Here is a 13,915-nt window from a genome sequence, read left to right on the forward strand (position 1 = left end):
ACCCAAGCTGCTTTTGCTTTATTTGCAATTAAACAGAGAAGAAAGGTACATGGAGGGGCTCTGCTAACTCATGTCATATTTTCTCCTCTCCCTCTCTTTCCAGATTTCTGCCTGACCTTTCTTTACCACCACTCCACTTAAGGCTGCTACCATCAGCTGACACAGACTCCCATACCACACCAGCATTTGGCTTCTCAACTCACTTCTCTGGCTGAGGGTTAAAAAGTAAAATAGATCTTAAGCATCTCTGTCCCATCACACTCAGCCCTGGACCCCTTGCGGCTCCCTCTGGAAGAAATCATTTCTGGCTTTTGGGGCCTGGACCCCCAGCCTCTCACCTCTATCCCAAGCAGCTGAATATCAGCTCTGGAGAGGGCAGACAGAGAGCCTTAGGACACAGTATCTAGTCCCCACTGGGAATGGGGAGGGAACTCAGACCCTGAGTGACATTTCAGGGAGGCAAAGCAAGTAGCCCTGCTTGGCCCAAGAGAGAATGAAAATCCAGAATATTCAGAATATTTTTGGTCCCCAGAATGAGGTTAAAGGATTCCCCAAGTTCCTGTCTTCTCTTACATCCCTCCACACCTAGCACTGCTTGGACCCACTTTGGAGGTTTATGAGAACTGTAAAATCCAAGAACACAGCATTTATGACGTCACAGTGAGTTGTCACGAGGAAATCATAAATGTCATAAAAGTTACATACAGCTCGAGTTTGGTGTGTGGATGCCTTGACTTCCCTCACTATTCCCCCTCATTCCCCTTTTTCTTCCCCTGGTCTAAGCTCTTCCACTTGAAAATAAAATGTTATTATGTTCTGGAACAATAAGCCAACAATGAAACATCGTCCTCATTTCCCTATAAATAATTTTATCCTTTATTGTTTGCAGATCTGAAAGAATCATTTAATCTGCGCTGGCGAAAAGAGGGAGAGAGACTGGGAGGGGGAATTAATTTCAGAAAGGAGAATATTACTTACTTTGATGATACTCTTTTAGATTTGATAGCCAGGAGCAAAATTAGAGGCGATCAGCGGCCTCTCTGACTCTACACCTGGCGGGATTGGAGATTTATAGGATCTTTAGTGAAGGGGCAATTTAATTTTGTGGGATTTGCTTAAATTCACTGCTATTTTGGGGGGCTGAGGAGAAGGGAGGGTGAGAGGAGAGTGCCATGCTTTACCTAGCTTTATGAATCCACCAACATTATCCTGATTTAAAACCCAACAACCTGTGTCTCAGGGAAAGCCTCCTGCAGAAAAGAGTGGGGTGAGGGGGACTCAACTTTTTCAATGAATGTGGCCCCCTTAACCAGGCAGTTGCCAGGGGGAGGGATGAAAAGCCAGAGGCAAGGGGAAGGCTGCTCTGTCTCTCCACCACCCGGAGGTTTATGGTGTCCCCATAATTCCCCCACCCTATAAACAGCTGCCCTATTTTAGGACGATTTCTGCTTCCTCCCCTCGGAAAGAGAGAGTAAGGGAGGAGGTAATGGCGGGAGCAGGGTGCCGGAAAGGGGAGGGAGCTCAGGATAGTGCTGCACTTTGTTCTCCTGGGTGAGTTTGCTGGTTTGGCGGGTTTCTGACGCAGGGTGGCAGCAGACAAAACAAGTAAACAACTCACAGACACAATAAACAGGGGCAACTGCAGCGCCGTGGCAGAGGCCGTGGGCCGGGTGAGGGGCACGCTTTGTGGGTAATGTCACCCCAGCACCCGGGGGGTGGCCGAAGCCCAGAAGCCCGAGGCCACCTTCAGTGCGCGGCAGAGAGAAGGTGGGAGAAAGCTGCTCACCTCGGCACCCGCAGCAAGTCTAGACAGGAGATTCTTGCAAGGAACCTGATTGCCTAGGGAGTGGAGGAAAACCCCGCCAGCTCCTCTCTTGTCCTTACTTTCTTTCATTGGGGTTTTCACAGACATTGATACCCATCCTGCTCTGTCTTTCCGTGGTCCCAGAGCGAAAAAGGCTAGGAATTCCCAGCCCCGGCCCACACTCAGTGCTCGAGGCCCACAGGCGGCCAGACCCAGCTTCTTCTCTGGCACTACCACATCAGCCGTCTCCCCGGTTTAGCTAAAGGAGAGGATTAAAATGAAGTCCCACCAGTAACCAGATCTGGGCATTTGGGGGAACTTAGAGAGCCCCTAATCTGCCCCACAGATGACACAGGCAAAGCTGGGGCCCGGTGAGAGCCGGGCAAACAGGGGCGGGAGATGTATGGTCACCGCACTCCTACCGGTTCTAGCTCGCCTTCTCCACCAGCCTGTCCAGACACCCTGACCGGCAGCCACCCCAGACCACTGCCCAGAGGCCACCTTATTAACCACTCCAATCTCCTGCACCACCTCAGCAAGGCTTCAAGCCCCAGGGCCCAGCAACTGCTCAGAACTGCTCACAGGCCTACCTCCTGCACGGAAGAGCCCCACAGTACGCACTGTCAACACAACAGCATTCCCCTGGTTAAACAGTCCTGAATTGGGGAAGTTTTCAAGGAGGTGTGGAGAGAAAGCAGAAGGGAGTCAGTCTTTCCCCAGCCTGGCTACTTGGACAGCTACTTGGACAGCGAAGGCAATCAGGTCTGAGAAAGCTTTTGTGGCATCCCTTGGTGACTGAATCCCGCATACTCCGATTCCAGCACACACACATTTTATTCAGAGCATGCACAGCGGGCACCCAGTGCCTCCTTGAGCACACACCCATCTAGTGAGGGCTAACAAAATTTCGCAAGCACATAAAATGGTGTTTGAGCGAATATAGGCATGGCAATATACAATTAACCACCAAGGAAATATGAGTCTGTATATATATTCACGCGTAAGTCTGCACCGGTACATTTGAGCCTGTATGTAATAAATGTATAAAGCTATCAAGCCTGGTTTTGGAACACAACAGCCAACCCAACAAGACTGCCTTCTCCAGACAAGGTCGTATTCTTCGTGGGGATCACAACTGTCAGACCAAGGAGAGAAAGGGTTTGCTTTGCCCATTTCTCTTTAGCTAAGAGCTGGCGCATGAAATACAGCCCATGGCAAGACTGACAAAGCCCCATAAGGGGCAGGCCTGTGGTGCCCAAAGAGTGGGCTCAGAAGGGAGTGCTGGGCACCCTGGGCTCCAAGGAGTGTCCTCAGATCCTGACCCACAGATTCAGGGCTTCTGCCCATCTTTAGTCCTGGGTGTGCAGAGTCCTTGAGCCTGATTTCTATTCTCAGCCGCCCTGGCTATTATTAGATAATCACAGCAGTGCTCTCCTGCTCTAAGGACCTCGTCTACAGGGAATTTGGTCTGCAAGGAGGCTGAGGGTTACCGCTGGTGGCCCCTCTTTTGCTTCTGTTTGAGCAGCAGCAAGGGAGAGAGAGAAGGGAAGGAAAATCGAAAGTAAGGAGGGAAGGGGCTGGTATTTGGGGCTGGGTTTTTCCCCTGGCCAGACTAGAAAATGGAAAATCAGGGCCAGTCACCACTGCAATGCTTTCTCTGCATCCCTCTGTCTCATAAGGAAGATTCTAGGGGTGAAACGAGTGGGGGTCTGCGAGACTCTAGCCAGGAAAGGACAGAAAATCAATTCATTAAAATATTATATAAGGACATTTCAGGATGATGCTTTTCAACCAGACAACCAGGAACCCTAGTACTGAAATCTCACCAACCACAATCGGTTAGATCCTGGTAGTCCCAGAGAAACACCCCAGCCTTGCCCAGGCCCACCCCTCCAAAGGGAGGGGGCCACTCTAGTATTCCAGGTGAATCCCCACTGGCCTGAGTGACCTTTTCCGGAAACTGTTGTCTTTCTTGGGCGAACAAAGGAGACTTATGCCGCCCCCCTCCCCAAGTCAGTGGGGCCATCTGCAGGGGCGGGGGCAGACAAAATACAGGCGAAAGAGAGAAACAGAGGCCTCACCGATCCGCGATTCCCATAGTACGCCAGGAGAAAGGCTCCCATTTTCAGGCCTCCGGGGCTCCTCCACTGGCCCACTGTACTCCCCTTGCCCTTTGCAGGGCGCAGGGACTCGGGGTCTCGGCCGCCGCGGCCTGGCTCCCCGGGGCGTCAGCCCCTGGGCCCGGCCAGAGCGGCGGGAGAGCGCGCCGCAGCCGGAGCAGGCGGCAGGCTGGGCCCATTTGGGGAGAGCCAAGCGCTTTTCTCGATCGTAAACAAGGAACGCGAAATTAGCCCCTCGGCAGACGCCTCTGCCGACACACACAAGTCCTATTGGGGGGGGAGGGGGAGAGAAAATGCCATCTCTTCCCCCGGGAGAATACCTCAGAGGCCTTTATGTCGGCTGCGAAAGGGGAATTTTGGGGGGGCAGGAGAGGAAGGGAAGGGGATTATGGGGGGAGGGGAGGGAAGATTCACCCTCAACTCCAGCCCAAGGGGTTTGATTTGAATGCAATCGAACTATATTTTTAAGAATGTGATAAAAGTAGGCTATTCCCCCCCGCACCCCCTAGGCGACCGGTGGGGGTTTAAACAGGAAATCAGGGAGCGATCCCCTCCCCCACTCGGGTTTGGAGAAGCCAAGTCGCGCCGTTGGGAGAGGATGCGGGGGGTGCTCTTGGCCTGGATTGAAGGTGAGTCTGGCCCCCAGACTCTCGGACCTCTCCAGGAATGTGCGCCCCTCCCCAACTCTGGGGTGTGTCTGCCTGCGTGTGTAAGCAATTCTGTGTGCATCGCCTTTTATAAACAGAAGCTCACATATATATAGGGGCCGCCTCGGACCCAGGCCAGGGAGCAGGGCGGGGTCATATATCAAGCTGCAACACATTCAGGGCCACGTACATTTGGAAGAAATTAAGCCACTGTGTTATGAAACCATATGTGTTGGGTTAAGACTATACAACACGCCATTAGCACCAATTATTAGGAAGATCCCGAGCGCCCAGGACCCTCTGGGCCGCCCAATTCTGACGTCCCTATCCCTTAAACCGGCCTCGCCTTAAGTCCTCACTGCCTCCGCTCACCCAGGAGGCCCCGCCAGTGAGGCCTGGGCCTATCCCCACCCAGCCTGGGGCCTCCCCAATTCCCACCTCCGCTCCAGACAGGGCAGATCCCAGACCAGAGCAGCCAGGCGAGGCGGATGAAGCAGCCCAGTGGGTACCCTGGGTGGGGTGGCCGCGGTTGGGGGTGGAAGGCGACGCGCCGGGAGAGAGAAGGCAGATTGGCCCCCTTTTTCCAGGCACAAGATGGCTTTTGAGTACCGAGTCCCCCACCCCCACCCATCCACCCGCAGCGCAGGGCACCTCCCATCTTCCCATCCGCTCGAGTAGGGGTGGGAGCAGGGGGTGGGCAGACGCTCTCCCGTCCGCTGACGCGCACCAGCCACCAGCCTCCCCCCTAATTGCCAATTAACAGGCCCCGCCGCCCGCCTAGCTGCGCGCTCTTCCTGCTCCGCGGCTGGGCCCTGGGCCAGCACTGCGCATGTGTGAGCTCTAGCGGTCGCGCTCTCTGGTAGGGAGGGGGCTGCGGAGCAGGGAGGGGGCGCTGGAAAGTTTGTTTGGGGGTTGGGGGGCTGAGTTTGCTCTGGGGGCAATGGTTACAACCTACAAGTTCTCTCTGCTGCCCTGAAGTTTGAGCTCCCAGGCCACCTCTGTCCCAGTCCCATTAGCCAAGAGGCCTCAGATCCATTATAACAGGTAAGGACATACATGGTCGGCGCACTACTGGCCTTGAGCCCCACTGGCGCAGTCCTCTGGCCCCCCGACCCCCAACTTCAGCACACAGTGACATAGGAACAACACACTTCCCCCACTACTATATTCTAGTTTAACCTAATTTCTGCTATCCTCCCCCCATTTTCCTCCCCATAATTGCCCACGCGCCCACCCTCTCGCCAGCCCCCTCTCCTCTCTAACCAAGACAAGCCGCTGCTGTCCTTATCTTGAAACCGCCACCCAGCTACGGACCATTAGTTACATATTTGAACCAATAAGGAAACACTTACCGGGCGCTGCTGTCACTCTCTCTCTCCCTCTCTCTCTGCCTCTCTCTCTCCCACTCTCTTTCTTGTCTTCCCTCATTCTGTGCCGCTGCCGAGCCTGTCTCAGCTCCACATACATTTATGTACTTTATAGAAATTTAAAAATCAAAAAAATAGTCCCAATATTCAAAAAGCCAAATAAAATTAAGAAGAGTTGCAAGAAGGGGGCAGGAGGGAGAGCCTGGGAGAGGGGAGGGGCGGAGGCATATGCAGCTCCCTGTCTCAACTCCTGCTCCCGCATTCCTCCTGCCCCTTGGGGGGCTAGAGGGTCGGGAAGGGAGAGAGGGGTGCCCTCTACTCCTGCCGCTCACCCATCCCCCCTCCCTAGGTGCCCCCAGCTTCCGGCAATTCCATCTGGGAAGAAAAAATTAAATGAGGGGAGAAAATAATTATTAATCAGATTAATAAAAAAATACTCGTAATGAAGGGAGCGCCCAGCGCAGGTTTCCCTGGCAATGGTTAGGCTCTTACAGGGAGGACTGTTCTGCGGAGCGCTCCGAACGGACAAACCACAATAAAAAGTTCACGTTCATGGATGGAATCCACATGACTTCTTGTGGCCAATCCAACTTGTGAGTCGATCGTAAACTTTTATTACTCAGCTGTAAATTTTCTGCAAACAACCGGGAATGCGATGCATTTGTGTAGCGTGTGCAAATGGGCGCCGCGGTCGCCATGTTTACCCAATTCTCTTGGAGAGGGAGCATCCCCCGACCCCCCACCCCACCCCCACCCACCGCCCACTCCCCACGGGCGGGCTGCTCCTGGTCAGCTCCGGAAGGGCAAAAGGGGGACACGAGAGGAGAGAAGGAAAGATTCGGGCACGGAGTCGGCTGCCTCCCTTTGCCATGCAGAATTTTTACATATTTTCCTTCATAAATGGTGTATTAAGGTTTAACCTGGGGGAACCAAAGCTTTGCAAAGGTTTATGACAATTGGGGCAGTGACGGCCAGCAGCGTGAGGGGACTGAGAAGGGATGCGCTCCCTACCGCTACCATTTTTTTTCTAGGAAGAGAACGACATTCTTCCCAAGGGGTGTCCCGTGCTGGCAGTCCCCAACTCCAGCCCAGATGGAAATGGGAGGGGCAGGCCGCTGGAAGCTGGAAGCGTCATCGCCAAGCCTGACCTGGCCGTGGTCTGAAGAGCAGAGAGGGTTTAGACCTGCCCTGGGCAGTCCTGCAGAGACCGCAGGAGGGGTGAGAATGGGGGCCAAGCTCCAGAACCCCCAAAGCGCGCCTCATCCCCAGGTTCCTTTCTCAGAGAAAATGACATCCCCCCAGACCATCCCTAGTGTCAGGTCTCCTCAATTCCTAGGTTCAGATGGCAGCTTACTTCTAATCTTTTTAGAATTAAAAATCAAATTAAGGCCCAAGATCTTGGTTCCCACTTCTTTTTCTTTGGGTGCAAGGTGGTGTGAAGCTTTTCTGTCTTGTCAGGTGGCCCACACCCGCCTGCCTTTTTCAGAAAAATTCCAATGTCCGGGCAGCTGGGACACACCTTGGAAGCCCTGAAAAAAGAACCTATTCTTCTCTAAGTTGCACCTTCCATACTAAACTCTGAGGCGCTACCCACCCCCACTTTTCTCCAGACCCCTAATTTTGACAATGAGCCCAGTGTGGGGAGCCCAGAATAAATTCGCCCATAGAGATTATTTGCCAGCCAGTCATAACCCAGCCACTCTCCCCACCAGCTGGAGATTTGAAGGCCCAAAGGCTCTTCCCTTGGTCCTGAATCAAGCTGGCACGGGGACTTCCATGGCTGGGTGCCCCACCCCAACCAATAGGGGGTCCCTCATGCCCTCCCCAAACTTCCTTCACAGTAAGAGAAGCAGTTCCCTCAGCCGGATGTAGGGACCTCGTTTCTTTTACAAACCCACCCATAAATTTTATAACAGGTAGTTAAAAATTACGACAAGGAAGCTCTGGCCCAGCTTTTCACAATGGGCCGAGGGGAGAATGGGACAGCGCTGCGGGCAGTTCACCGGAAATTTTACTTCTAGTCTGTGGCACAACCTGTCCTGAGTTCGCTCTAAGTGGGGCGGGGTAACTCTCCAGCCGGCTCGCAGCTACAGGGCATCTCATTTAGGAAAGATGAGGCTGAGGAGGCCAGTCCATTCTCCCACCCTAGGGTCCCCCAAGGAGCCCTTTAGGGCACTCACTACCTCCCTCACCCCCCGAGATCCCCCGCAGGCCCCCAACTCCGTTGCCTCTGCAGTAAAGTGGGGAGGGAGAGAAAAAGCCGAGAATTAAAAAAAAAAATTTCAGAGAAACGAATTTGCCCCCCAACTTAATAGCTGCATTATCCCGTCTCTACGGTTGAGATTAGAATAATAAATTCAGGGCGAAATGAGCGAGATGCTTCAACTCAGCATTTTGAAAGATACTATTTTTCACAAATCACAAATAGCTTTCGGAAGCCACTTTGATTGGCTAATAAAAAAAGTAAAGAATGGGAGAAAGTCCTATCTGCTGCAGTCGAATGGTCCCCATTCCGGTAATGGGACGGCGGGAGCATTTGGGAGGACGCGTTTCTAAAGAGAGCGCATCCCGCTCGCAATTAAGTTCCCCCATAAAATGGGTTTTGCCTCCTTTTCTCTCCAAACGAGAAAAGAGAGGCGGTGGGCACCGGGGTGGGGGGGCGGATGCTGCAAGAGGGGGTGGCTGGAGCTCTCTTGGTCTGGCCCACCCGAGGCTTCGCATCTCAAGCGTTGCCGGGCGCCAGACGCACCCCGCCCTCCGACGCCAGGCTTGGGGCCACGGGCATGGCTGAGCAGGGCCAGGGATGAATGGGACATTTGGCATGGGGAAAATTCGGCGAGGTCCTTCGAAGCCAGTTAGTGCACGGTCAACCCACTCGGCTACTGAGGCAGCGATTTTTATTAGTAGAAATCATAATTCCACGTTTAAAAATGAAACGGCCCTCGGCGGCTGAGTCTGGACGCCCATGGGAAGGCCTGCGGTCGGAGCGAAATGCTGTCTTTTCGGGTCTCCCCAGCGGGTAGCCGGTGTTTCCCGCAGCAAAGGGGTTACCTGGCTGGCCCCGCGGCTGGCAGCAGGGACCCCAGGTTCCGAAAGATTTCCCCCAGAGCTGCTCAAAACTGTTCCCGGCTGCCCGCCGCCTGCGCTTCCAATCCGCAGCCTTTCTCGGGCTGCAGGAGTCCCCCGTTAACGACGCCTGATCCAATCCTGTATTCAGGACCACTTTGCGTGGGAGCCAGGGACCCAGACGTGGGGGAACTTACACAAAACAAGAGTCCATCTGGGCCTAAGTCTGGGGAAATCATTGAGCAGGGGAGAGAGAGAGAGAGAGAGATCTGGTCTCAAAAATATTTCACTCTTTGGGGGTCTGGTTTTTAAGACCAGATCACATCCCCTCCCCTTTCCCCCCTCTCTTGACTGAATCAGACGACTTGCATCTTTGGAATTTGGGATTATTTGCCAGAATCTTACTGGCATAAACAGATTTCTCTGACTAGGACCCTCCAGGGAGGAATGAGAGACCCCTTGCCCCCAGAATCCCTTAGCCTTTGACCGTTTATTTTGGAGAATGAGGAATTCAGTGAAGATAGTCCTTACCCTGCTGTGGCTGGGGTGGGGAACTGTCCACTCAGCAGGTCCACCCTGCCCCAGGCCAATGACCCAAATTATGAGCGCAGGGCAGGAACTGCCAAGGTGGAACTGGGAGTGGGCTTGAAACAGCCAGAACAGAGGCTGGAGTGGGTGCAAGCGGACTGGGTGACAGTGATGGCTCTGGGCTGGCCAAATTTGAATTCCAGAATGTGGACCCAGGCTGTTTGGTGTACCAGCTCACTCACCTTCCCCTTCTTTGTCCTCCCCCAAGCTTAAGCTCCCTCATCCCCGACTGGAAGAAATCTTCCAGCCAAGCCCTCCAGGCTGCCTGGAGCCTCACGTTTTCCCACCCTGTTCATGTTGTAGTGCTGGGTGCTGTGTACCAAGGGTTGGCCCTGGGGGTATGTGGCGATCAGAAGGAACCCCATTGCCTCAACCTCATCCTCAGCCCCAGACCCTAGAAGAAAAAGGCCTAGTTGTGGAAAGGGCCTGGGAGAAGATTTGGGGTCTGGGCCCAGCCCAGGGCCAGGATGAAGACAGTGGATCAGTGGAGGGAAGATGCTATCTTCCCACTGGGATCCTGGCATTCAGAAACCCATTTGTTTGGAGCCAAGGTTCTCCCAAGAGCATACCGCTCTTCTTCCCCCTCCTCTCCACCTCCCCCCTTCCACCTGCCCTCCCAGCCCAGCCTGCTCTCTCAACTCCTCTGCTCCTCTCCACGTGAGTTCCCTCTAACCAAAGTCAGATCAGTGGAGGAGACCTTCACCACAGTGTTGCAAAAGGATGAGGAAGGGACAGGTGGTAGAGAATGGGCAGGAGGAGAATTGGGGAAAAAGCAAGTCAGTCATTCCAGCCTCAAATATTTTTTCTCCTTTTTTTTAATTATGACTCACGTATACAATACAAAGTACTTGGACCAGAAACAGGGCTGCCGAGACACAAAATCTACATTCATAGCTGGACATAAAGACAAATGACCAAAAATTATTATTATAGATATATTTTTAACATTTTTTTTCTTTCGAGCACATTGCATAAACAGAGAATTCAAGACAGAGTTAACTATACATTCAGTGCAATTTAGTTCTACTCTACTGGGGTTAGAAGCACAATAAAAGCGCACAGGACCGGCGGGCTAGGCAGTCTCAGTTGTTGGGTTTTTCTTAGTGAAATAAGCAGCAACAAACGACAACAAAACCGCATTACAAATACTCTCAAAGCAGGATTTCTTTCTATAGGTAGTGATAAAATATGTTGGAAGTTTCTTTCTTTTTTTTATTTTAACTTTTTCTCTTTTTTTTATCCTGTATCAGGATTTTTTAAAATTTCTCTCTTTTTTGTGTTTTTAAGGTTATTGCAGGTTCCCTTTAGGTAGTATGTTAAAGATTTATTATCAGTATTATTATTACTATCACCATTATTGTTTTCATGATCATGGTGGTTTCTGAGCGCTAACACTGATGCAGCTCAGAGGAATGTGGGCCCAACAACAGAAATCAGACAGCGAAGGGGGGGAAGGCATGGGCCCGAGTGACCATGGGATGGCTAGGTAGGATCTTAGCAGTGACTACAGGCATCTATCTACCCTGTGGAAAGAGAGGGGGGAGGGGGAGACCCCCATCTCCTTCAGGTTTCCACCAGGTTCCTAGAGAAAGTCAAGGGGGTCTGTCTAAGCAGGGAGCCCCAGGGAAGGAGAGAGGATATTCCTCGCTATCATTTGAAAAATGTCTTTAAACATCTTCCCTTTCCTTTCCTTTCCTTCCTTCACTTTTTCTTTCCTTTGAAAATAAAAAAGTAAATCTAATACACTAATCCAAGCATGAAAACAAAGCCACGAGTCTTCTTCCACATTTTGAGGGGGGCTCCCCTCTAAAATAACTATCAGAGAAGTAGGGAGGTGGGAGTGTGGCAAGAAGGGGCCGGGAGAGGGGGCAAAGAGGCCAGGTCTCTCTCAGACCTTAAAATCCAGGCAGGACTTGGGAGGGTAGGGGGAGGGACAAGTGTGTGTGTTGGGGCAAAGACTACGACAGAGACTCGGAACTTTCCGTACTGTCTCCATCTCCCCCCTCCAGCCCCCAAACAAATAAAGATCGAGGGAAGTCCAAAGGTAATAAAACCAGAGCTGCAAGTATCTGAAAGGTAGTTAGAGTTGTGAGTGTCATTCTATTCTCTATAAAAGCAAATGACAGTCGTAAACTTCTCAATTTATCCGCTACCATAAAACGAAACTTCAAGGGAGTTGCTAAGGGCGGGGGGGGGGGTGTCTCTCTTTTTTGCTCAGTCCTTGTTTTCTTCCTTTTCCTCCTCTTCTTTCTCCTCTTCCTCGTTTCCTTCTTCCTCCACCTTCTCCTCATCTCGGGCTCCGGGTAGTTTATCCTTGTTATTCTCCTTTTTCCACTTCATCCTTCGGTTCTGGAACCAGATCTTCACTTGTCTCTCAGTCAGTCCCAGGGCGTGAGAGACTTCAATCCGGCGCTTTCGTGTCAAATAAGGATTAAAGAGAAACTCCTTTTCTAGTTCCAAGGTCTGATACCGGCTGTAAGTTTGCCTTCCGCTGCGCCGCCCCGGAGCTGGACAGAACAGAACCCCAGTCTGGTTATGTATGGGTGGGGGCTGAGCTTTCATCTGTCAGTCTGCCTCCCCTGAAGTACCCCCTCTGGTCTCCCCAGTTCCCCTCCCTCCCGAAGAAAAGGCTAGAGCAAAAAGCAGGCAAGGGCAGGAAAGTTTGAGGGTTTGTTTTGGCTTGGCTTCGCTTGGGGAGGTAGGATGAGGGTGGGGGCAGGGACTGGGGTCTGCCTGGAAACTGGGGGCTGGCAGGGGCCAGGGTAGCACTGCAGAGTACCCCCCTCAAGGGCCTGAAGTCCCAGAAAACTGGCTCTTGCAGCTTTGTTTACAAGTGCAGAGGGGCATTGGGTGAGCAGGGCTGGGGACAGAGTCTGTTTCCAAAAGGAAGGCAAAAGGGCGGGGGTGAAGAAGAGGGTCTCTACTCACTGCCCCTCCTCGGACCTCTCTGCCTAATGCTTTGCCAGGAAGAAAAATAATTGATCTCCTAGAATGTATCAGTGCTTGGCCTGATTGCTAACTGGAGACCAGCAGATAAATCACGGGCCATCCCCGCTGGAACTTGTCGCTTTCTCGCTTCCCCTTTTACTCCGAAATTGGGTTATGAGGGGCCACCCTTGGAGGGGCTCATGACCTGCGCTGCCCTGAGGGTCTCAGGGGGAAGACCCCACAAGCCTTTGATTGGGGGCAGCTTGGCAAGGGTTCTCTGGATCTCAGAGCCCTCTAATCTGCATGGCCTCCCTCCTTTCCTGCCTCTTTTTTCTCCTCTCTTCTCTCCAACTGAAGGAAGTAAAGCAAAGTTGGGGTAGTGGCCCTAAGTCTAGTTCTCTGAGAGGAGGCGGTGGGTACCCCAGAGAGCCAGAGCACCTGTCCTTGGGGGTCCCGCCACCCTCTGGCCCAGCTAGGGGAAGGAAGCAGGGGTCTCCTTTGGCCCCAAGACAGTCTGGCCACTGCCCTGGACTGAGGCTCTCTGCCTTATGGAGAAACTGGCTTGCTCCAAAGGCTGATAACCTCAGAGTCCTCGGGCCCTTCCCAGCCACCTCCCCAACTTTGACTAGAGATAGTGAGAGGGAGAGATAGAGAGAGACAGAGACAGACAGACAGGCTGACTGACAGAGGTGGAGAAACGATTTTTTTAACCCTTTGCACCCAGACACCACCTTTCCCCCACCTTCACCCCAATCCCCCAAATCTCCCAGGCAAGCCCCGTGCCCCACCCCCAGCGCAACCTCCCAACCTCCAGAAACCCACTCAGGCCCGGGGGTGGGGCTGGAGAGATCCCCAAGCCAGGAGGGAAAGCGAGGGCAGACAAAAAGGAGGCAAGGGAGGGGGGGAAGACCCCGGAGCGCGGGAGACCAAGGGGGAAAGAGAAAAGGCTTCTCACCGTGGGGTCTCATCCATGGAAACATGAGGCTGGGAGACGAGTTTTGATTTAAGTGGCCTTGTCCTTCGCTACTGTTAGTGTTGGCGGAGGATTTACAGTCGGGATATTGCACCACGCTCGCCTCTTGCTGAGCCCCATAAAGGGACTGTCTGGGGAGCGCCTCGTAGCCATAGAATTTGGAGGCGTCTCCGTGGCAGCTCAGCGAGCACGGGTTCTGCTGGTAGCCCGAGTTGGAGATGCCCGAGGTGCCGTGGTGGAAGAAGTCTTGGACGTGGTGCGAGGCGTGCTGGAAGCCGGGCGCCGAGCCGCCGGGCCCGTACACCAGCGCATGGCTCCGGCCCACGCTCTGCGGGAAGCGGCAGTCGTAATAGGCCGGCTCCAGGGACTCGCCGCCTTTGTACTTGGAGAACAGGGGGTTGACGAAGTAGGAGCTCATGCTG

At 53.1% G+C, this 13,915-nt stretch overlaps 2 protein-coding genes across 12 annotated transcripts in view; both read right to left on the reverse strand.

Annotated features, from left to right (window-relative positions):
- LOC102525023 (homeobox protein Hox-C4) overlaps positions 1–13,915 on the reverse strand; it is a 60,169-nt gene that overhangs the window by 31,717 nt on the left and 14,537 nt on the right. For 2 of the 11 annotated variants that reach the window (XM_072972706.1, XM_072972707.1), the window contains exon 1: positions 5,924–6,057. The exons of 1 other annotated variant lie outside the window; for it this stretch is intronic. Coding sequence is in view for 4 of the 10 variants with exons in the window: in XM_072972705.1 (XP_072828806.1) it covers positions 3,886–3,927 (42 nt within the window). In the remaining 6 variants the exon portion in view is untranslated. Of the gene's footprint in view, positions 1–3,885; positions 4,278–5,923; positions 6,479–13,915 lie in introns of those variants that run through there. 8 more of the 11 variants (XM_015238197.3, XM_072972712.1, XM_031682905.2 and 5 more) reach the window with 6 other exon arrangements.
- On the reverse strand, positions 10,368–13,911 carry HOXC8 (homeobox C8). Its single transcript, XM_006203074.3, has 2 exons — positions 13,476–13,911; positions 10,368–12,099 (listed from the first exon to the last, which is right to left on the reverse strand). The coding sequence occupies exons 1-2, from the start codon at positions 13,909–13,911 to the stop codon at positions 11,807–11,809; spliced, it is 729 nt and encodes a 242-aa protein (XP_006203136.1). The 3' UTR covers positions 10,368–11,806.

This window comes from Vicugna pacos, chromosome 12 (genome assembly GCF_048564905.1).
Source record: "Vicugna pacos chromosome 12, VicPac4, whole genome shotgun sequence".
NCBI lineage: Eukaryota > Metazoa > Chordata > Mammalia > Artiodactyla > Camelidae > Vicugna > Vicugna pacos.

Excerpts from the sequence above, each read along its gene's own strand:
- HOXC8 (XM_006203074.3), bottom strand. The coding sequence starts at position 13,911 with ATGAGCTCCTACTTCGTCAACCCCCTGTTCTCCAAGTACAAAGGCGGC. Across the intron at positions 12,100-13,475 it reads TCCATGGATGAGACCCCACG|CTCCGGGGCGGCGCAGCGGA; the intron begins GTGAGAAGCCTT and ends TGTTCTGTCCAG.